Genomic DNA, 24,219 nt, shown 5'->3' on the forward strand with positions numbered 1-24,219 from the left:
GGATCCACAGGATGAATGACGGCTAAAGGAAAGCTCTGGGGCAATAGTGTACGGGAAGTCAAATCATATTAACTGTATGGCCATGAACCTGACGGTGGCCGTTTAATTCAGTCTCTCTTCCTTCTGTAGGCAAATAGGGGTCCATGCTTTAGGAAGAGGAACAGAGATGGGCCCTACCACTGTCTCGAATTATAAGACTGCATCATCATTCATGAAACGGTGCATGATACAACTGCCCCCAGCCCCCACCCAAAGAGTTTGTGTTTGCATGCAACCATACTCTATTTCACAACAAGATTTCCAAAAGTGGTGACAGCAGCACCACCATGTGAAGGACCAAGGAGACATTTTTTTCAATCTCAACATGGACACACATGAAACTTGTTGAAAATTCTCTCAAAATAAATACATACTGAACAGGCCTGCAAGATACAAAAAAGGGATAACTTGCACATAGATTGTAGTACCATGCAGTCAAAATGACTGAATCCACATAATAAAGTGACATGTATCTGTGTTTATCCATCAATTTGTTGTTGTTGCTGTCTGTCTCTCTCTCTTGTCTGTCTGCTAGATTATACTAACTAAAAGTATTTCAGAAACAACATTCACCATGCATCAATAACACCAATCACTGTACTTGAAATGAGTGGCCTACTGCACCACTTTTCACGCCCTAGGAATCTTGAGTTGGCTCATTCACTAAAAATGCCTGTTCTCTGACGTTTACACATCCTGAGTCCCAGTCTCTACTGGGCATGTCTCCGCCTCTTTAACAGAATCCTACTCCCGAACAAGTGAAATAAAGTTTATTGACTGCAGAGAATAGGCTAACAAATAAATATCGCGTGGAACAAAATGCCTGCAGTCTCTAAAGGAGATGGAATGCGTGGCCTCGCTGTGTTTATATCGGACATTAGGAACTGTGAGTAGTTGATGTTGACTTGTTGATTAGCAAGCTGACGTTACAGTTCATTTGGGAGGAATGCAAGGCTAGCCATGAAACAAGCTATCCTACGTAAAGGCACACGCGCGCCATGTTTAACTAGCTTGCTACTTAATTAACAAAAATAAATAACGCGTGGGTAGTTAGCTAACTACCCAGTTGCCTAGCAAATAGCTAACCTGCCAACGCCAGTTAACGGTACTGTAGCTAACAGAGTTAACAGTTAGCTAGCAAACTGACGTTAGCCATGATAGATAGCCAACGTTAGCTAGACATTGAAGCAAAAATAGCCCGCAAAGGACGGTAGCTAACTATGTTTTCCTAAAAAAACTTCCAACATGTGAAATAAAGGTAAATAGCTAGCTACAGACAGCCAAGTCAAGATTTTACTGTACTAGTTATACTTAGCTAGCTGGTTTAATGTCACGCTAAGCTAGCTAGTTTAGCAAACTAGCCAATGGGCGTGGGTCACACAGAGTCAGGAAATACAAAAAAATGCCATCATTTTGGCTGGCTGGTGTTACATCGTTGTAGATTGATAATTTACAATTTTTTGGTGCTGTAGCAAACTAGTTACCTCCTACAAATGTTGACTGACGAGCTAACTAATTAGCTACCTTTTCTCTCTAGCAACTAACATCATGCTCTGTGTATTCCTTCGACAATAACAATACTAGTCGCTGGATTGCATACACTACCATCAAAAAACTCAGCTGCAGTGCAGGGTTTTATGGTGGTGGGACTGGGAACTTTCACCTAGACTAGAGCCATTGAAGTCTAAATGTGCTCTGTGAGAAAATTAGTCTATTTAGAGCACTAGTTTCCCTGCGTAAATCCGTAGCAGAGACAGTGAAGGTTACCAACTTTCTATAACTTCAATGTAGGTGTGAATGAGGCATGCAACAGAGCCATGCAGAAAAACTGATCCTAAACCATAAGTCTGGGTCTGATCCTCCTGACCCAGGTATGCTCTCCTGACATAAATCCATACTGTATTTTTGACATCTTACTACTAAAACCATTACTAAGACCATTGCTCCTGGTATCCAATTTATTTCCAGATCTCACCTCCCTAGTTCATGGTGCATAGGCACATCAATACACATACTTTGCAGAAAAGAAACAATCAACAATTTAGCTCAGTCTATGAGTACTGTGGTACAGCCAAACTGTTCCATTCCACAAGTGCTGTTGTTCAGGCTTGCAACTGCAGAACTTATGGCCCATACAGGTGACATTGAACATATAACATGTTTTATTTTCCATTTCAGGTAAAAGTAAAGAAGCAGAGATCAAGAGAATTAACAAAGAGTTGGCCAACATCCGCTCAAAATTTAAAGGTAAGTCAAGCAAAAGCCCTTAAATCTGGGTGTGAACACACTTTGGTGTCTGATGGTTCCACATAACGTTTGTGGACACTGACACTAGTCACTTAGATTAACAGTGCCTTCACAGGAGATCACCATGCAGCTACGCTGAATGTCAGAAGTGTTTTCTACCACCTGTTCTATCTAGCCTAAAATAAGTCTGCTGTTCCAAAGTGAAAATGGATAGTGGCTTCAATAAAATCAGGTGACTTGTGTTTTGGTGGTTAGAAAACATGTAGGGCCTACCTGCAAAGTTGCTTTTGATGGGTTTATGGGCCAGCTCATTTTTTATCATGAAACAACACATTTGTATGCCTTCCAAACTGATGGAGTACTTAGACTACCACTGAGGGAGGCTATTTTGGTTAAAGAATGACTACCCCTAAAAAGCAACTTCTTATTTTGAATATGTGTTCTAGTGTCAAAATGTACCACATTGTAAATAAGATAATTTTGGTCATGAAATCAGTTTTGTCCAAAACAGAGTTGTGAGATGATTATATATATTTTTTACTATCTCATGGAATGAAGGGTACTGTAAGTTTTCTGTGGTTTGGGTTTATTTTAATCCTACCCACAGCTGGCAGTACCCAAGTAGGCAAATCATAAATTTGGAGCACAACTGTACATGACCCAATCATAACACCCATTATCAATTTGGTTTCACATTTGATATCCCTCTGGGACATGGGACAATATTTTAAAAGGTCAATACCTCCAAATTTCAATGACATAAAATGCACTCACCAACTATAAATTGTATAAATTCATAAAATATTGTGCAATTTACATTGTATAATTTGACGGTCCCTAACTATCCCTAGAGATAGGCTATATAGGTTCAGTGAGGCAGGGAGAAGCTAAAGGGCATAGCCGGACAGGGAGAGTTGTTGAGTCAACTGTTCTGTCAGGAAACTGAGGGGGGCATAGTATGTCAGCAGGCTGGAATCCTTTCCTCTGTTTTCCAGAGGAACTTCCTGCAGCGCTCTACAGAAAATATTTCATGCTGTTTTTCTCTCTTCTCTTTTTCTCTCTGTCTTTTTCTGTCTTTCTCTCCTTTTCTTTCTCTCTCTACACACATTCATTAAAGGTTTTATGATTGTGATGTAAACATCTTCATGTTTATCTTTCTTTGAACCAGATAATACTTAGTTTATGTGGAAAGTTCATAAACGAGAGGGAGAATTATAGCCTTATTTTAGAGAAACTAATCCTTAATGTGGAGCCCCTCCTAATCTCTCTCATGGGACAAAATCCCACACACAGTGGAGGTGGGGTTCCAGACAGGGGTGGGGGCTCCATTAAACCCCCACTTTCAGAATGCTGTTGCAGCTCTTCATGCTATAATGTGCGTTGGTCTACATTTGTTAACCCACTTTCCAGGTTTCCTGTAAGCGGCATTGGACATACTTTATTTATTTGTACAACATTCTGAATCCGTCATTATTTTCATTGCACAGCTGCACTCATTTGGCCTCCCACCATTTGCCCTCTTTCACCAAGGTGAAAAAAGTGCTGCACTCAGCTTCCTGTCTTGTGGTGCTGACTCACCCTCTCCTCAACTACAGTCGGTTGTGGGATTGATTTACCTAGCAACGTGGAATGTCATACTTTTATCTATTCCTAAGTGGGTTTCACATTTTGGTTCCCTTTATAGGAGTGGTTAGCATGTTGCTCTTTTAGAAGGAAAGAACACTAATGCTCCGTGCTCTCAAACACATGTGATCAGTCACGGTGACTTGGCTTGCTTTAAGTATTCTTTCCTTCATTTTTTTTTTGTGCTTCTAAATCTTCATAGTCATGACAATGACCTTTCTGTTTTGCTGCAGGAGACAAAGCACTAGATGGATACAGTAAGAAGAAATATGTGTGCAAGCTGCTTTTCATATTCCTTCTTGGCCATGACATTGACTTTGGCCACATGGAGGCAGTCAACCTGCTCAGTTCCAACAAGTACACAGAGAAACAAATTGTGAGTAGAGAAGCCGGTCTTTGAATTTGTTTGTATGATTGTGAGTGGATTAAGTTATGTATCTAATTCTGTTTTAAACAGTGTTTTGTCCAATCTATTCTCAAGGTTTATGTTAAGCTATTATGATAACTTCCATTTAATTCCTTTCAGGTTTGATGATAAACACTTTGTTTCTATCCAAATCCACAGGGTTACCTGTTCATCTCAGTGTTGGTCAACTCAAACAGTGACCTCATCAGCCTTATCAACAATGCCATAAAGAATGACCTGTCCAGCAGGAATCCCACTTTCATGAACCTGGCCTTGCACTGCATTGCCAATGTGGGCAGCAGGGAGATGGCTGAGGCTTTTGCAGCTGAGGTGCCCCGCATCCTGGTGGCTGGGTAAGAAAGGGTAGGGGTGTGGAGCAGACTTAGCCTAATGACCGTGGTACTCTCTGTCAGTTTAATGTTTGAGGCTGTAACTTTCAGTTTCATAAAAAAAAAAAAGCTATGTGCCAGTTAAGTGCCAGTTAAGTGATGCTGATGTGCTGTCATAATTTGCCAGGGTTTGTCTTGCAGGGACACTATGGACAGTGTGAAGCAGAGTGCTGCCCTGTGCCTACTGCGTCTCAACAGGACCTCTCCAGACCTAGTGCTCATGGGAGAGTGGACCGCCCGGGTGGTTCATCTGCTTAATGACCAGCACCTGGTATGGAATGCCATGGGGCCAGGGGTTATTGTGCGAGGACTATGGACCTTTGGTTTTAGTGAGGGAGATTTGGATCGGTGTGGAGGAGAGGATTCTTTCACCATGTCTTTCTGTCTTCATTGTTAGGGCTATGTTTGAGCTAAATTAATAGTTTGTAGGAGTGTTTGTATATAATGTAATATTAATGATTAGCTGTTTGTGTGTAATGGCAGTTGTATTACTTCCCTTTTGCGCAGGGTGTGGTGACCGCTGCCACCAGCCTGATTACCACACTGGCACAGAAGAGCCCAGAGGACTTCAAAACATCTGTCTCCTTGGCTGTAGCCAGACTCAGCAGGGTAATCATATGGCTGTGTGCAGGACTTTTCTTTCTTCTTCTTTCATCAATATGTCACTTTTTATTTCAGGTTTTGTACTTTTGACCATTGAATATCATTATTAACCTTAGATATTAGTCAGTTGTTTGCTTGAGGCGTAATGTGTTAGTCATGTCTAATGTCCTCCTGTTCTCTAGATCGTCTCCTCGGCCTCCACTGACCTGCAGGACTACACCTACTATTTTGTTGCAGCACCCTGGCTTTCTGTCAAGCTCCTGCGTCTCCTACAGTGCTATCCTCCGCCTGGTAAGAAGCTGTGTGAGCATGATGGCATGCGTGTTGAGTGTTTGACTGTATGAACATAATATTACTCAGAAAACGGCTGTAGTGTTGACGGGATGAACATAGTTGTGCTTTCATCTGCAACCCCCTTCCTCCCCCTTTCCTGCCCCCTCAGAGGATGGTGCGATCCGGGGCCGTCTGACCGAGTGTCTGGAAACCATCCTGAACAAGGCCCAGGAGCCTCCCAAGTCGAAGAAGGTGCAGCACTCCAACGCTAAGAACGCTGTGCTGTTTGAGGCCATCAGTCTAATCATCCACCATGACAGGTCAGTCCCTCTCCCAGTTGCAGCAGCTACAGAGGACCAATGTATTCAAGAAATGCAGTTTGTATGTGTTGAGTTGGACTGTCTTGGTGACAATGGCACCAATGTCTTTCTCCCAACAGCGAGCCCACTCTGCTGGTGCGGGCCTGTAACCAGCTGGGCCAGTTCCTCCAGCACCGGGAGACTAACCTGCGCTACCTGGCCCTGGAGAGCATGTGCACCCTAGCCAGCTCCGAGTTCTCCCATGAGGCCGTTAAGACACACATCGAGACGGTCATAAATGCCCTCAAAGTACGCTAACACACTTGTACCAGCATTCACAAGCTACATATGCCAATCCTAGTACTCACAGTGTCTTCTTGAGTACATTGCGTATGTATGCTTGTGTCTGTTTTTGTTCCTGTTAATGTGAATGCTTTAATCCTGATGTTTGTGTTTTACCTGGTTGAATCCTGCAGTCAGAGAGAGATGTCAGTGTGCGCCAGCGTGCTGTGGACCTGCTCTATGCAATGTGTGACCGCAGCAACGCCAAACAGATTGTAGCAGAGATGCTCAGCTACCTGGAGACGGCAGACTACTCCATCAGAGAGGAGATAGTGAGTTCTAACCCAGTATATAACCATTTCTCTAATAATTTCAACACCCAAAAGTTTGATAACTTCATGTTTTAAATGCCACTGAGGTCATTTGGAAGAATACGTTAAACAGAACTAAATAAAAACATGAATGCCATCGTTCTTTGATCTGTTAAGACTACCTCTCACCACAGGTGCTAAAGGTGGCCATCCTGGCAGAGAAGTATGCAGTTGACTACACCTGGTATGTTGACACCATCCTCAACCTGATCCGCTTCGCTGGGGACTATGTCAGTGATGAGGTCTGGTACCGCGTCATCCAGATCGTCATCAACAGAGATGAAGTGCAAGGTTATGCTGCCAAGACAGTGTTCGAGGTGCTTATTTTATTTTTGTGAATAATCTGTCTTTAACCGAGCCATGGGGGAACATCTACCTAACTCATTGTAACCTAATGTTTGTCTGTCTGGATTGACTAATGGTGCTTCTGTTCTGATGTAGGTGCGTTTCCTTAATCATATTAGTTTTAAGCAGTTCCTTCCGATGCTCATCACAGGCGCTGCCTGTCTGGATGTGACCTGTGAGGTCAGGGGGATGGAGAGCGTTGTTCACTATTCACCACTAAAACTGTCTTAGTTTCCTCCCTGAGAAGACAATGAGCCCGCCTTGTGCTTTGGTACAGCAATATGAGATGACTTAATTATCTCTTCAGTCCCTCTGCTTGTGTCTGTCTCACTGTCTCTCACTGGTAGGTCACTGTAAGATCCTAAAACAGACACATGCAGACTACTGCTCCATCCCTCCATCCCAGTTTTGTGGAAATGTAGTCTTGAGCCCTCCCTCTTCAGTGTCTTTCCTCCTTCATTGCCCATTATCTCTACCACTACATCCTCTGACATCAGATACATTGATGTCTACTGCAGATATACATCATTTCAGAACCAGTGAGACGCCTTCCCACTTTTCCTTTAGTCTGTTTCACCATAGTTTCAGCTGTGTTTTGTTTTAGTTACATTTGTCCCCATGTTCAGACTTGCTACCCCACATACTGGTCTGCCCAGATTGAAACTCAACTTCATGACATACCCATCATGGAAATGCCCTCATGTGCATGTTAAGATCTGCTGACTGATATGTTCTCAGCCCCGTATCCCTCCACTCTGGTAAGGGTTTGTGTGGGATTCACTTGATACTGTTTTGTTGTGCTCCCAAATCCCCAACCACCCACACACTCCAATCCATTATCCTATTTCATACATAAAGTTGAAGTCAGAAGTTTACATACACCTTAGCCAAATTCATTTAAACTCAGTTTTTGACAATTCCTGACATTTAATCCTAGTAAAAATTCCATGTTTTAGGTCAGTTAGGATCACCACTTTATTTTAAGAATGTGAAACGTCAGAATAATACTAGAGAATTATTTCATTTCAGCTTTTATTTCTTTCATCACATTCCTTGTGGGTCAGAAGTTTACATACACTCACTTAGTATTTGATAGCATTGCCTTTTAACTTTGGTCAAATGTTTTGGGTAGCCTTCCACAAGCTTCCCACAATAAATTGGGAGAATTTTGGCCCATTCCTCCTGACAGCTGGTGTCACTGAGTCACGTTTGTAGGCCTCCTTGCTCGCACAAGCTTTTTCAGTTCTGCCCACAAACTTTCTATAGGATTGAGATCAGGGCTTTGTGATGGCCACTCTAATACCTTGACTTTTTTGTCCTTAAGCCATTTTGCCACAACTTTGGAAGTATGCTTGGGGTCATTGTCCATTTGGAAGACCCATTTGCGACCAAGCTTTAACTTCCTGACTGATGTCTTGAGATGTTGCTTCAATATATCCACAGAATTTTCCTGCCTCATGATGCCATTTATTTTGTGAAGTGCACCCGTCCCTCCTGCAGCAAAGGACCCCCACTACATGATGCTGCCACCCCTGTGCTTCACGGTTGGGATGGTGTTCTTTGGCTTGCAAGCCTCCCCTTTTTCCTCCAAACATAGCAATGGTCAATATGGCCAAACAGTTCCATTTTTGTTTCATCAGACCAGAGGACATTTCTCCAAAAAGTATGATCTTTGACCCCATGTGCAGTTGCAAACCGTTGTCTGGCTTTTTTATGACGGTTTTGGAGCAGTGGCTTCTTCTTTGCTGAGTGGCCTTTCAGGTTATGTCGATATAGGACTTGTTTTACTGTGGATATAGATACTTTTGTACCCGTTTCCTCCAGCATCTTCACAAGGTCCTTTGCTGTTCTGGGATTGATTTTCGCACCAAAGAACGTTCATCTCTAGGAGACAGAAGGCTTCTCCTTCCTTAGCGGTATGACTGCTGTGTGGTCCCATGGTGTTTATACTTGCGTACTATTGTTTGTACAGATGCACGTGGTACCTTCGGGCATTTGGAAATTGCTCCCTAGGATGAACCAGACTTGTGGAGGTCTACAATTGTTTTCCTGACGTCTTTGCTGAGTTCTTTTGATTTTCCCATAATGTCAAGCAAAGACACATTGAGTTTGAAGGTAGGCCTTGAAATACATCCACAGGTACACCTCCAATTGATTCAAATTATTTAAATTAGGTTATCTGAAGCTTCTAAAGCCATGACATAATTTTCTGGAATTTTCCAAGCTGTTTAAATGCACAGTCAACATAGTGTGTGTAAACTTCTGACCAACTGGATTTGTGATACAGTAAGTGAAATAATCTGTCTGTAAACAATCGTTGGAGAAATTACTTGTGTCATGCACAAAGTAGATGTCCTAACCAACTTGCCAAAACTATAGTTTGTTAACAAGACATTTGTGAAGTGGTTGAAAAATGAGTTTTAATGACTCCATCCTAAGTGTATGTAAACTTCCGACTTCAACTGTATACCCAAACTCCACGTAAATCTATGTAAGGAATGGATTAAGAATATATACAGTGGGGCAAAAAAGTATTTAGTCAGCCACCAATTGGGCAAGTTCTCCCACTTAAAAAGATGAGCGGCCTGTAATTTTCATCATAGGTACACTTCAACTATGACAGACAAAATGAGAAAAGAAAATCACATTGTAGGATTTTTAATGAATTTAGTTGCAAATTATGGTGGAAAATAAGTATTTGGTCACCTACAAACAAGCAAGATTTCTGGCTCTCACAGACCTGTAACTTCTTTTAAGAGCCGCCTCTGTCCTCCACTTGTTACCTGTATTAATGGCACCTGTTTGAACTTGTTATCAGTATAAAATACACCTGTTCACAACCTCAAACAGTCCCACTCCAAACTCCACTATGGCCAAGACCAAAGAGCTGTCAAAGGACACCAGAAACAAAATTGTAGACCTTGCACCAGGCTGGGAAGACTGAATCTGCAATAGGTAAGCAGCTTGGTTTGAAGAAATCAACTGTGGGAGCAAGTGGGAGAACTTGCACAATTGGTGGCTGACTAAATACTTTTTTGCCCCATTGTATACATATATGTCAGAGCGGCATTGAACAAAGATACAGTGGGATAGTATAGAGTACAGTATGCACATTTGAGATGAGTAATGCAAGATACAGAGACATTATTAAAGTGGCTAGTGTTTCCTAATCTATGTCTATAGGCAGCAGCCTCTGATGTGCTGGAGATGGCTGTTGTCAGTGGTGTAGTATAGAATACAATACAGTATATACAACCTAAGTGTATGTAAACTTCTGACTTCAACTGTAACTCTGACTCTCTTTCATTTCCACAGGCACTCCAGGCCCCAGCCTGCCATGAGAACCTGGTAAAGGTCGGAGGGTACATTCTAGGGGAGTTTGGGAACTTGATAGCAGGAGATTCAAGGTCAAGGTTAGTAATCAATCAATGCCATATATTTCAGTGATCTACTGTTATTCTCAGTTGGAGACAGTGGAGGCTGCTGAGGGGAGGATGGCTCATAATAATGGCTGAAATGGTATCAAATGCATGGTTCCATGTGGTTTATTCCATTGCATTGTCTCCATTCCAGCAATTACGTACTGTCCTACCCTCAGCAACTTCCAGTGGTTGGAGAAATGTACAGTCAATAATATCCTTTGGAGCAGAGGTCGACCGATTAATCGGAATGGCTGATTAACTTTCAAGTTTTCATAACAATCGGTAATCGGCATTATTGAGCACCGATCATGGCCAATTACATTGCACTCCACGAGGAGACTGCGTGGCAGGCTGACTACCTGTTATGCGAGTGCAGCAAAGAGCCAAGGTAAGGTGCTAGCTAGCATTAAACGTACCTTATAAAAAAACAATCAATCTTAACATAATCACTAGTTAACTACACATTGTTGATGATATTACTAGTTTATCTAGCTTGTCCTGCATTGCAAATAATTGTTGCGTTGTCTGTTAATTTATCATTGAATCATAGCCTGCTTCACCAAACAGTGATTTAACAAGCGCATTTGCGAAAAAAGCACTGTCGTTGCACCAATGTGTACCTAACCATAAACATCAACGCCTTTCTTAAAATCAATACACAAGTATATATTTTTAAACCTGCATATTTAGTTAATATTGCCTGCTAACATTAATTTCTTTTAACTAGGGAAATTGTGTCACGTCGCTTGCGTTCTGTGCAACAGAGTCCGGGTATATGCAGCAGTTTGGGCCGCCTGGCTCGTTGTGAACTGTGAATACTATTTCTTCCTAACAAAGACGGCCAACTTCGCCAAAAAACATAATCGTTACACGAATGTACCAAACCATAAACATCAATGCCTTTTCTTAATATCAATCAAATATTTTTAAACCTGCATATTTAGTTAAAATAAATTCATGTTAGCAGGCAATATTAAACTAGGGAAATTGTGTCACTTCTCTTGTGTTCATTGCACACAGAGTTAGGATATATGCAACAGTTTGGGTCGCCTGGCTTGTTGCAAACTAATTAGCGAGAATTTTACGTAATTATGACATAACATTGAAGGTTGTGCAATGTAACAGGAATATTTAGACTTATGGATGCAACCCATTAGATAAAATACAGAACGGTTCCGTATTTCACTGAAAGAATAAACGTTTTATTTTCAAAATGATAGTTTCTGGATTTGAACAAAAGAATGACCTAAGGCTCGTATTTTTGTGTGTTATTCTGTAATAATTAAATCTATGATTTGATAGAGCAGTCTGACTGAGCGGTGGTAGGCAGCAGCAGGCTCGTAAGCTTTCATTCCAACAGCACTTTCGTGCGTTTGCCAGCAGCTCTTCGTAATGCTTTAAGCATTGCGCTGTTTATGACTTCAAGCCTATCAACTCCTGAGATTAGGCTGGTGTAACTGATGTGAAATGGCTAGCTAGTTAGCGGGGTGCGCGCTAATAGCGTTTCAAACGTCACTCGCTCTGAGACTTGGAGTAATTGTTCCCCAGAGATGGGTATCGATGCTTCGAGGGTGGCTGTTGTCAAACCCAGGTAGGGGCGAGGAAAGGGAAGGAAGCTATACTGTTACACTGGCAATACTAAAGTGCCTATAAGAACATCAAATAGTCAAAGGTATATGAGATGCAAATGGTATAGAGAGAAATATTCCTATAATAACCTAAAACTTCTTACCTGGGAATATTGAAGACACATGTTGAAAGGAACCCCCAGCTTTCATATGTTCTCATGTTCTGAGTAAGGAACTTAAACGTTAGCTTTTTTTACATGGCACATATTGCACTTTTACTTTCTTCTCCAACACTTTGTTTTTGCATTATTTAAACCAAATTGAACAGGTTTCATTATTTATTTGAGGCTAAATTGATTTGATTGATGTATTATATTAAGTTAAAATAAGTGTTCATTCAGTATTGTTGTAATTGTCGTCATTACCAATAAATACATTTGTTTTTTTTAAATCGTCCGATTAATCGGTTTCGGCTTCTTCTTTTTTGGTCCGCCAATAATCGGTATCAGCGTGAAAAATCACCATCGGTCGGCCTCTACTTTGGAGCTGAGAACAGACGTCACTCACTGTGTGTCATCCATTGTTCCTTCTTGCTCTAACTCCTTAGTCCACTCATCCAGTTTGACCTGCTCCACTCCAAGTTTCACCTGTGCTCGGTGCCCACCCGGGCTTTGCTGCTCTCAGCCTACATCAAGTTCATCAACCTGTTCCCTGAGGTGAAGGGCACCATCCAGGAGGTGTTGCGCTCAGACAGCCAGCTCCGCAATGCAGACGTTGAACTACAGCAGCGTGCTGTGGAGTACCTGCGCCTCAGCTCTATCGCCAGCACTGACATACTGGTCGGTGACATTCCACCCTGCCTTTGTGCAATTCTAAGCCTGATTGATTGCATTTATTAGATCATTAAAAGTAGTAGTATGCTCTGCTGGAGACATTGCATGCATAAAAAATTAACTAGCATACAAAAATGAAGCATGACTGCTTATTTCCATTGTGGTCCTCTATGGCAGCGAGCTAGCAGTTGGGCAAGATTGACACTTTTAATGTAATTAAAAACACTTTTATATTACGCTTAGCTGTTTAGCTTTTAATTGTTCAGAATACATCCCACAAAAATCTTTGTTGGTAGATAGACTGTAATTCAGAAAAGGACACTGTAGAGCCTCCAGTTCCTCCACCTCAGGTCATGCTCTTCATTCCCCATTCATTCTGTGCTCCCCTCAAGGCCACGGTGTTGGAGGAGATGCCTCCCTTTCCCGAGAGGGAGTCCTCTATACTGGCCAAACTCAAGAGGAAGAAGGGACCAGGAAACCTGCATCCCGATTTGGATGAGACCCGCAAAGAACGCAGTGCCAATGGGGGTACTGCAGACCATAGCAGCACTACCTCAAATGCCAAGGTATTACTGTTGTCATGTGTTTACTTATTAGAGCCTCCTATTTCTGTCCTTTCAGTGTGTATATTTCCTATTTTTCTGTCCTGGTGTTTTCTGCTCTTTTCCGTAACCGTCCTCAGCTCTCTCGTTCTGTCCTGCCTTCACTGTTTCCTCCTCTGTTCATTAGAGCTCTCCTCTCTCGTTCGTTGGGGATCTTCTGGCCCCCGCCTCGACCGCACCCCCCACCAACCGGCCACGTCCGGTCTCTTCTTCCTACCTCCTGCAGGCCCCCCTCACCCCCATTCCCCCCCAGGCCTCTGCTGTCCCTGTGCTGCTTTCTGCTGGGCCCCTCTCTCAGGTTCTGGATGCTCATGCTGGGTTTTTCACTTGTCACTTCCCTAACCTTAGTACACTGTCCTAACAACATCATGTAATCTGATCTGCTCACAGAATAAAGACCATTCCAGATGCTAAGATGACGCATTGCTATTGTGTGAGCTTGATAACCTAAGAGTATATACTGCTAAGTATTTACAGATTATTTTTTATTTTTGAGTCCTAAGTATAGTCCTAATAATTATAGATCCTCCCACAGAGGTTTGTTTTGTTTTGCATGGTGTGTGTGTGTTGCACTGCTCTGCACTTTCATCAACGTAAGACCAATTGGGGCGGTTGATTGGTTCAGATCTTGAACTTCCGGAGTGAAGTAATTGTGACCGTTACCGCTCCTAAGGTGGCCGCGTCCCCCACTCCCTCCACAGACCTGCTTGGCCTGGGCAGCACCATCACCACTCAAAACTCTGCCCCTCCTGCCTCCAAGGGGACAAGCCTGCTGGTGGATGTCTTCTCTGAAAACATAGCAGCCTTTCCTGTAGAGACACCAGTGGCAGTGGGGCCTGTTGCAGATGAGAACTTCTCCAGGTAAGAGGAAGAGGGGGTCAAATATCAGAGGGAGGCAGGGGCTTTTTAACTGCATTGATCCGTCATGGAGCTTACTAAAACCTGGTGTGAATGTGCTCCTCTTGCCCTTTACATTCTCGCTGTGCATCTCACTCATGGCTTCAGTTTCCTGCCGAATACTCCACAAGTAGCATATGCCAACGCTACTCTGCCCATTGCAGAGGAACCTGAAGACAAGTAAGAGACGTCATCAGTGGAGTTTGTTCAAAACACTTGCATGCTCACAGCAGATTGCACTGGTGAATGGGATATTAGTTACATCCCTACTGTACACTGGGGGACTCTTGGCATATTGGTTGGAATCCAATCCTGGCAGTCAATACAGTTCATTAACACCAAGATACCAGATATGAGATGCTTACCACTTGCGCCATTCCCTTCCAGGTTTGTTTGCAAGAACAATGGTGTCCTATATGAGAACCAGCTCCTCCAGATTGGCCTGAAGTCTGAATTCAGACAGAATTTGGGTGAGTAGGCCTCAGCAAAAATACATTTGCACCTAAGTGTGATTATGGTCAGGTTTTGACCATTAGATCTTAGGGGTTATTTAATGATCTTTTTTTTAACGTACAGGTCGGATGTATGTGTTCTTTGGTAACAAGACATCAACCCAGTTCATGAATTTTGCTGCCTCTGTAGTCTGCCAAGATACTCTGCAGGCTCATATCCTTTACTAGAAGCTGTTATGTCGTTTTCATCAATCATTTCCGAATGCTGTTTTAATAAATCCCTCCCAGTTTATATTATGTATTGTTTAGGGGTGGCCATTTACTGCTCCCTATTGTGCCTTTTTCTTAACTGTTTCCCTACAACTGCATGTCCATGCCAAGCCTGCAGACCCCACTGTGGACGGGGGTGCACAACTCCAGCAGATACTCAACATTGAGTGTATTTCTGACTTTGTGGATGCACCTGTGCTCAACATTCAGTTTAGGTAAGAACTTATTTTCTTCCTTTTTTTATATGCTTTTATAATACATTGCATATTGGAGTTTGTTTCAGGGTGCAACTATTTGCTAGATTGGTGATAAATGTTTGCATGAATGTTGTTGGAAATGCTACGTTATTGAGTGTTGTTTTACTCTTGTTTCTACCCACAGGTACGGGGGAACTCTCCAGAACGTTGCTGTTAAACTGCCTATTACGTTAAACAAGTTTTTCCAGCCTACAGAGATGACATCGCAGGACTTCTTTCAGCGCTGGAAACAACTTGGAGCGTAAGGAAACCTATCTCTGCTATATGCTTGGTCATATATGACATGTTTTTCTCTTTTGATATGCACACAATATTCCCTCTGACAATGTGCCAGTCTACTCTTCCTCATATTCCGAGGACACAAAAGGGTTCATTCATTCAGATTGGCCTGCATGTGTAAATATTGATATAAATAGTGTGTACCGTCTCCTACTGTATATTTAAATGTGAAGGAAATGCCAACAGAATAGGTACACAGTGCCTTGTGAAATTATTCCATTATAACTTGAGCAACATTGCCAAGAGAAATAGATCACTGTTTCCCTAAGAGTGTGCAGTCTGTGGCGACTATTAAACAATTCACTGGTATTCCAGAAAGCGCTTCTTCCAAATATTGATTTATGTAGGTGGTATAGGTCAGTGAAATACATCTTAGTCTAATGCATTTTAATTAAATGCAACTAAATGTGAAAATTGTGCAACAACATCAAAACGTTCACATGGAAATACATTGATCTATTTTCCATCATTCAGGAAACAAGGTAAAAACCTAGTGTAGTTACACATCCTTAACAGCTGAGGGTGAAACTGCCAGTGGTATGTGACTGACTTTCTCTACCCACAGCCCTCAGCAAGAGGTACAAAAGATTTTCAAAGCAAAGCATTCCATGGATACAGAGGTTACCAAAGCCAAGGTGAGATCCCTTTATGATTAGAATTGCTATGGAGATTTTGTCTTGACTTGTGTTTTTGTTGTTGTTGATAGAAATGAAAGACTGAAGTGAAGAAACTGTATGAAGGTCACCCTGACTTCACTAGCAATACTGTGTAACATGCTGACCACACCTCCTGCGTGGCATGGACTCTACAAGGTGTTGAGCGTTGCAAAAGATGTCCACGTTTTGTTTTTGGAGGGGGGGGGGGTGTAGTAGCCATTTGACTAGCTGTTCAGGAGTGTTATGGCTTGGGGGTTGAAGCTGTTTAGAAGCCTCTTGGACCTGGACTTGACACTCCGGCACCGCTTGCCGTGCGGTAGCAGAGAGAAGTCTATGACCAGGGTCGCTGGAGTCTTTGACAATTTTTAGGGCCTTCCTCTAACACTGCCTGGTAAAGAGGTCCTGGATGGCAGGAAGCTTGGCCCCGGGTGTGTTCCGGGCTGCACGCACTACCCTCTGTAGTGCCTTGCGGTTGCGGTCGGAGGCCGAGCAGTTGCCATACCAGGCGGTGATACAACCCATCAGGATGCTCTCATTGTTGCAGCTGTTGTCGGAGTAGAGAACACACAATTTTGTGTGACTCAAAATTCTACAAAGATTCAGGAAGAAAATAACCTTCTGCATTTCATGTAAAATAACAACCCAATGTTTATATCCCAGGACAAATTAGCTAGCAACAGCAAGCTAGCTAAATGTCCATGAATGTTTCATGTGTTTTGACCTGTCCCCAAATTAATATAGTTGATTCAGAGTTTGTTTTGATATTTCAACATGCGTGTCCTGATCGCATCTGGTGTGAGTTAACAAAATCAATATGCGCGTGATGACGCACGCGCGCCCGGTCTAGTCAGCATGTTGGGCTGTGTTGTCGATAGTCTTAACCTTGATTTGGTGTCTGTTTTTGTTTTCCAGATAATGGGGTTTGGTGCTGCTTTGCTGGACGGGGTAGATCCAAACCCCTCCAACTTTGTGGGCGCTGGTGTCATCCATACGAAGACCACCCAGGTTGGCTGCCTCTTGAGACTGGAGCCTAATACTCAAGCACAGGTATGTAGACCTCACCTCCCTCCAGTGAGAATTACTCTCCACCCCAGTACCCTGTCACCAACTCTTTCCTCAAACAACTCTTTTTCAATATCCAGACAAGGTATTTGACCCACCTATTTCAAATCAAATTGTATTTGTCACATGCGCCGAATACAACAGCTGTAGACCTTACAGTGAAATGCTTACTTACAAGCCCTTAGCCTTGGCCCCGGGGCGGCAAGGTAGCCTAGTGTTTAGAGCATTGGACTAGTAACCGGAAGGTTGCAAGTTCAAATCCCCGAGCTGACAAGGTACAAATCTGTCGTTCTGCCCCTGAACAGGCAGTTAACCCACTGTTCCTAGGCCGTCATTGAAAATAAGAATTTGTTTTAATTAACTGACTTGCCTAGTTAAATAAAGGTTTTAAAAATTTTATTTTTAAAGAATGCAGTTTTAAGTAAAAAAAATTATAATTAAAGAGCAGCCGTAAAATAACAATAGCGAGGCTATATACAGGGGGTACCGGTACAGAGTCAATGTGTGGGGGCACCGGTTAGTTGTGGTAATATGTACATGTAGGTAGAGTACCGCTTGCCGTGCGGTAGCAGAGAGAACAGTCTATGACTGGGGTGGCTGGAGTCGTTGACAATTTTTAAGGCCTTCCTCTGACACTGCCTTGTATAAAGGTCCTGGCATACCAGGCAGTGATGCATCCAGTTAGGATGCTCTCAATGGTGCAGCTGTATCATTTGTTTTGAGGATCTGAGGACCCATCCCAAATCTTTTCAGTCTCCTGAGTATAGGCTTTGTTGTACCCTCTTCACGACTGTCTTGGTGTGTTTGGACCATGATAGTTTGTTGGTGATGTGGACACCAAGGAACTTGAAGCCCTCAACCTTCTCCACTACAGCCCCATTGATGAGAATGGAGATGTGCTCGGTCCTCCTTTTCCTCTAGTCCGCAATCATCCTCTTGATCACGTTGAAGGAGAGGTTGTTTTCATGGCAACACACGACCAGGTCTCTGATCTCAGCCTATAGGGAGGTCTCAACATTGTCGGTGATCAGACCTACCACTGTTTTGTCATCGGCAAACTTAATGATGGTGTTGTAATGATGGTGTTGGAGTCGTGCCTGTCCATGCAGTCATGAGTGAACAGGGAGTACAGGATAGGACTGAGCATGAACCCCTGAGGGGCCTCTGTGTTGAGGATCAGCGTGGCTGTTGTGTTGTTACCTACCCTCACCACCTAGTTGCGATCCGTCAGGAAGTCCAGGATCCAGTTGCAGAGGAAGGTATTTAGTCCCAGGGTCCTTAGCTTTAGTGATGAGCTTTGAGGGAACTATGGTGTTGGAACGCTGAGCTGTAGTCAATGAACAACCTTCTCACCTATTTAACCCCTCTCTCTCTCTTATTTTTTCAGATGTACCGCTTAACACTAAGGACAAGCAGAGATACTGTGTCGCAGCGCCTGTGTGATCTGCTCTCGGAACAATTCTGAAATGCTTTCAGATCAGGTCTTCTAAACTGATATACTACAGAGCTGTACAAGCTCCCCCTGCCACTTGTGAAGACACCACATGGTTCATAACAAACAGTTCACACTTATCCTTCCCGTGTGTCTCATTTAAATTGGAATTGATACAGTGTACAGTGTAAATTCTTTTTTATATTTGACTTATTATAAATGTACTTCAAATGACTTTCACTCACTACTAATATTTCACTGAGTTAAATCTGCCTTATGTCCATGTGCGCACAGAATATTTACGGCTTTGCTTTTGTTGTGGAAAAAGCTTAGTCCTCTCCCTGTTCTTTAAAGACATATTGACTGGAAGAATTGGAGTTCAGGGGGACTGGCAAGAAAATGCCTTAATTGTCTGACCCTCTTTTCCAACTGAGCAATGATTGTGTCCATAGATGTTCCTATTTTGTGTTTCAGATCCAGGGTTACAGTTACACAAGCATACATGAAAAGATGTCGTCTTATTTAGTTCTAAGGATGGCAGCTGTCTTCTCTGCTCTTGTCTTACCTGAACACGTCATGACCCTATTGCAAACCCTAGCCATTGTGTATGATTTTTTTGTGTATGGGGATAAGATTTTAAATTGCAGCTGTCATTATGTAGATATTAAGGGACTCTTATGAGAAATCATCTTCTTGCTAGTAATGTGTGTGTGTGCTTATGTTCAAAAACAAACCACTAAGGAATTAAGTGGTGGCATTATATTCAAATATGCATACAATTGTGTGTCCAACCAAAGTTGTTCTCTGTCCCAAATCAGGGGGTTATTTGTATCCAATATGTCTCTCGGACATGTTTTGTATCTAATGAAATATATATTTTTTAAAGATAGGCCATTTAATAGAGCACTGAAGAACTATACACGTACACAACGCCCAATTTACAACAGGGTTTCTTGACGCCTGTGGCCTTTGCAGTCGTAAGGCTGTTGGCTGTCTAGTTTAACTTGTAGGTACATACTGAATCACTTCCTGTCCTCCCAGTGCCTTTAAGTTATATGGGTTAAAAACTATATATGTATCAACGGCCAAGGCTTCTCTGCTCCTAATGATATTACATGTGTTGCCAATTAAAGTTGATTGTGTCACTTTTACTCTTTTGACCTAGATATGTCCTATTGTTGAAGTGCTAATGCATGAGGAGCCAGTGTTTGGAGTATAAACTGGCACAGGTGTTGTTAGGTCCGAGGCGAAGTCTGACATATTCTAATGAAATATTTTTTTCTTTACATAGTTGAATGTTCTGACAACAAAATCACACAAATTATCAATGGAAATCAAATTTAGCAACCCGTGGAGGTCTGGATTTGGAGTCACACTCAAAATTAAAGTGGAAAACCACACTACAGGCTTATCCAACTTTGATGTAATGTCCTTAAAACAAGTCAAAATTAGGCTCAGTAGTGTGTGTGGCCTCCACGTGCCTGTATGACCTCCCTACAACGCCTGGGCATGCTCCTGATGAGGTGGCGGGTGGTCTCCTGAGGGATCTCCCAGACCTGGACTAAAGCATCCGCCAACTCCTGGACAGTCTGTGGTGCAACGTGGCGTTGGTGGATGGAGCGAAACATGATGTCCCAGATGTGCTCAATTGGATTCAGGTCTGGGGAATGGGCGGGCCAGTCCATAGCATCAATGCCTTCCTCTTGCAGGAACTGCTGACACACTCCAGCCACATGAGGTCTAGCATTGTCTTGCATTAGGAGGAACCCAGGGCCAACCGCACCGGCATATGGTCTCACAAGGGGTCTGAGGATCTCATCTCGGTACCTAATGGCAGTCAGGCTACCTCTGGCGAGCACATGGAGGGCTGTGAGTCCCCCCCAAAGAAATGCCACCCCACACCATGACTGACCCACCGCCAAACCGGTCATGCTGGAGGATGTTGCAGGCAGCAGAACGTTCTCCACGGGGTCTCCAGACTCTGTCATGTCTGTCACATGTGCTCAGTGTGAACCTGCTTTAATCTGTGAAGAGCACAGGGCGCCAGTGGCGAATTTGCCAATCTTGGTTTTCTCTGGCAAATGCCAAACGTCCTGCACGGTGTTGGGCTTTAAGCACAACCCCCACCTGTGGACGTCAGGCCCTCATGCCTCCCTCATGGAGTCTGTTTCTGACCGTTTGAGCAGACACATGCACATTTGTGGCCTGCTGGAGGTCATTTTGCAGGGTTCTGGCAGTGCTCCTCCTTGCACAAAGGCGGAGGTAGCGGTCCTGCTGCTGGGTTGTTGCCCTCCTATGGCCTCCTCCCCGTCTCCTGATGTACTGGCCTGTCTCCTGGTAGCGCCTCCATGCTCTCGACACTACGCTGACAGACACAACAAACCTTCTTGCCACAGCTCGCATTGATGTGCCATCCTGGATGAGCTGCACTACCTGAGCCACTTGTGTGGGTTGTAGACTCCGTCTCATGCTACCACTAGAGTGAAAGCACCGCCAGCATTCAAAAGTGACCAAAACATCAGCCAGGAAGCATAGGATCTGAGAAGTGGTCTGTGGTCACCACCTGCAGAACCACTCCTTTATTGGGGGTGTCTTGCTAATTGCCTATGATTTCCACCTGATGTCTATTCCATTTGCACAACAGCATGTGAAATGTATTGTCAATTAGTGTTGCTTCCTATGTGGACAGTTTGATTTCACAGAAGTGTGATTGACTTGAAGTTCCATTGTGTTGTTTTAAGTGTTCCCTTTATTTTTTTGAGCAGTGTAGTTCCGTCACAAATCTAGGGTTGCTACCTAAGCCGGCTGGTCGTTAGTTCTATCGGTTTGGTTGCTACACCCAGTTCAGTCGTTTTGTTCTGTATCTATGGATGTGACCCAGTTGTTCCTTCTAAATGTTCCATTGCAATACTGGCTGGCAACGTTCTTCTCCTTTGCTTGCTACCTAGCCAACTACGGCTAACTGTCACGTCAAAAAGTGCTGCCAGAATAACAGCAGAGTAGCTGTATTTGCATTTGTTTTCAAATCAAATTTTATGTCACATACACATGGTTAGCAGATGTTATTGCGAGTGTTTTACCTTTATTTAACTAGGCAAGTCAGTTAAGTTACTTATTTTCAATGATGGCTTAGGAACAGTGGGTTAACTGCCTGTTCAGGGGTAGAACGACAGATTTGTACCTTGTCAGCTCAGGGATTTGAACTTGCAACCTTCCGGTCACTAGTCCAACGCTCTAACCACTACGCTACCTGCCGCCCCGAGTGTAGCGAAATGCTTGTACTTCTAGTTCCGACAATGCAGTAATAACCAACGAGTAATCTAACCTAACAATTCCACAACAACTACCTTATACATACAAGTGTAAAGGGATGAAGAATATGTACATAAAAATATATGAATGAGTGAACAGAACGGCATAGGCAAGATGCAGTACATGGTACAGAGTACAGTATATACATATGAGATGAGTAATATAGGGTATGTAAACTTAAAAGTGGCATTGTTTAAAGTGGCTAGTGATACATTTTTACATCAATTTTTCCATTATTAAAGTGGCTGGAGTTGAGTCAGTATGTTGGCAGCAGCCACTCAATGTTAGTGGTGGCTGTTTAACAGTCTGATGGCCTTGAGATAGAAGCTGTTTTTCAGTCTCTCGGTCCCTGCTTTGATGCAACTGTACTGACCTCGCCTTCTGGATGATAGCGGGGTGAACAGGCAGTGGCTCGGGTGGTTGTTGTCCTCGATGATCTTTATGGTCTTCCTGTGACATCGGGTGGTTTAGGTGTCCTGGAGGGCAGGTAGTTTTCCCCCGGTGATGCATTGTGCAGACCTCACTACCCTCTGGAGAGCCTTACGGTTGTGGGCGGAGCGGTTGCCGTACCAGGCGGTGATACAGCCCGACAGGATGCTCTCGATTCTGCATCTGTAAAAGTTTGAGTGCTTTTGGTGACGAGCCGAATTTCTTCAGCCTCCTGAGGTTGAAGAGGCGCTGCTGCACCTTCTTCACCACGCTGTCTGTGTGGGTGGACCAATTCAGTTTGTCCCTGATGTGTACGCCGAGGAACTTAAAACTTACTACCCTCTCCACTACTGTCCTGTTGATGTGGATAGGTGGGTGCTCCCTCTGCTGTTTCCGGAAGTCCACGATCATCTCCTTTGTTTTGTTGACGTTGAGTGTGAGGTTATTTTCCTGACACCACACTCCGTTTTGGCAGCGGGCCGTGTCAGTGGCACTGTATTGTCCTCAAAGCGAGGAAAGAAGTTGTTTTGTCTGTCTGGGAGCAAGACATCCTGGTCCGCGACGGGGCTGGTTTTCTTTTTCTAATCCGTGATTGACTGTAGACCCTGCCACATACCTCTTATGTCTGAGCCATTGAATTGAGACTCTACTTTGTCTGTATACTAACGCTTAGCTTGTTTGATTGCCTTGCGGAGGGAATAGCTACACTGTTTGTATTCGGTCATGTTTCCGGTCACCTTGCCCTGGCTAAAAGCATTGGTTCGCGCTTCAGTTTTGTGCGAATGCTGCCATTAATCCACGGTTTCTGGTTTGGGAATGTTTTAATAGTTGCTGTGGGTACGACGTCGCTGATGCACTTGCTAATAAACTCGCTCACCGAATCAGCCTATTCGTCAATGTTGTTTGACGCAGTGCGGAACATAACCCAATCCACGTGATCAAAGCAATCTTGAAGCGTGGAATCTGATTGGTCGGACCAGCGTTGAACAGACCTGAGCGTGGGAGATTCCTGTTTTAGTTTCTGTCTATAGGCTGGGAGCAACAAAATGGAGTCGTGGTCAGCTTTTCCAAAAGGAGGGCGGGGGAGGGCCTTATATGCATTGCGGAAGTTAGAATGATCCAGGGTATTACCAGCCCTGGTAGCACAATCAATATGCTGATAGAATTTAGGGAGTCTTGTTTTCAGGTTAGCCTTGTTAAAATCCCCAGCTACAATGAATGTAGCCTCAGGATATGTGGTTTCCAGAATCAAATAAAGTTTGTTCAGGGTCGTCGATGTGTCTGCTTGGGGGGGAATATATGTGGCTGTGATTATAATCGAAGAGAATTCTCTTGGTAGATAATGCGGTTGACATTTGATTGTGAGGAATTCTAAGTCAGGTGAACAGAAGGACTTGAGTTCCTGTATGTTGTTATGATCACACCACTTCTCGTTAATCATAAGGCATACCCCCCCCCCCCGCCCCTCTTCTTACCTGAAAGATGCCTGTTTCTGTCGCCGCGATGCGTGAAGAAACCAGCTGGCTGTACCGACTCCGATAGTGAGCCATGTTTCCGTGAAGCAAAGAACGTTAGTCTCTTATGTCTCTCTGGAATGCTACCCTTGCTCGGATTTCATCAACCTTGTTGTCAAGAGACTGGACATTGGCTAGTAGTATGCTTGGGAGCGGTGCCCGACATGCCCGTCTCCAGATTCTGACCAGAAGACCTCTTTGTCTGCCCCTTTTACGGCGACGTTGTTTTGGTTCACCGGCTGGGATCCGATCCATTGTCCTGGGTAGTGGTCAAAACACAGGATCCGCTTCAGGAAAGTCGTGTTCCTGGTCGTAATGATGGTGAGTTGATGTTGCTCTTTAATCGAGTAGTTCCTC

The 24,219-nt window shown here is 43.5% G+C and overlaps 1 protein-coding gene across 3 annotated transcripts; it reads left to right on the forward strand.

Moving 5' to 3' along the window:
• Positions 1-738: 738 nt before the first annotated feature.
• LOC135558302 (AP-2 complex subunit alpha-2) lies at positions 739-19,758 on the forward strand. Of its 3 annotated transcripts, none has more exons than XM_064992046.1 (23): positions 739-925; positions 2,218-2,286; positions 4,143-4,285; positions 4,475-4,668; positions 4,846-4,975; positions 5,212-5,313; positions 5,490-5,598; positions 5,750-5,900; positions 6,020-6,188; positions 6,356-6,493; positions 6,667-6,849; positions 10,193-10,290; positions 12,475-12,706; positions 13,093-13,266; positions 13,430-13,600; positions 13,976-14,163; positions 14,587-14,669; positions 14,776-14,864; positions 15,012-15,136; positions 15,303-15,419; positions 16,023-16,092; positions 17,026-17,160; positions 18,563-19,758. In XM_064992046.1, the coding sequence occupies exons 1-23, from the start codon at positions 859-861 to the stop codon at positions 18,638-18,640; spliced, it is 3,015 nt and encodes a 1,004-aa protein (XP_064848118.1). In that variant the 5' UTR covers positions 739-858; the 3' UTR covers positions 18,641-19,758. The 3 variants fall into 3 exon arrangements, with proteins under 3 accessions (XP_064848118.1, XP_064848099.1, XP_064848108.1); XM_064992027.1 differs by lacking the exon at positions 13,430-13,600 and adding an exon at positions 14,308-14,379; XM_064992036.1 differs by lacking the exon at positions 13,430-13,600.
• Positions 19,759-24,219: the final 4,461 nt, after the last annotated feature.

The sequence above is a fragment of the Oncorhynchus masou genome, chromosome 2, assembly GCF_036934945.1.
Source record: "Oncorhynchus masou masou isolate Uvic2021 chromosome 2, UVic_Omas_1.1, whole genome shotgun sequence".
NCBI classification, from domain to species: domain Eukaryota; kingdom Metazoa; phylum Chordata; class Actinopteri; order Salmoniformes; family Salmonidae; genus Oncorhynchus; species Oncorhynchus masou.

What these genes read in the sequence shown, in the direction of transcription:
- LOC135558302 (XM_064992046.1), top strand. Translation starts at nt 859, where the DNA reads ATGCCTGCAGTCTCTAAAGGAGATGGAATGCGTGGCCTCGCTGTGTTT. An exon ending in ACTCCATCAGAGAGGAGATA is followed by an intron (nt 6,494 to 6,666) that starts GTGAGTTCTAAC and finishes CTCTCACCACAG; the next exon opens with GTGCTAAAGGTGGCCATCCT. An exon ending in AGCCTAATACTCAAGCACAG is followed by an intron (nt 17,161 to 18,562) that starts GTATGTAGACCT and finishes TTATTTTTTCAG; the next exon opens with ATGTACCGCTTAACACTAAG.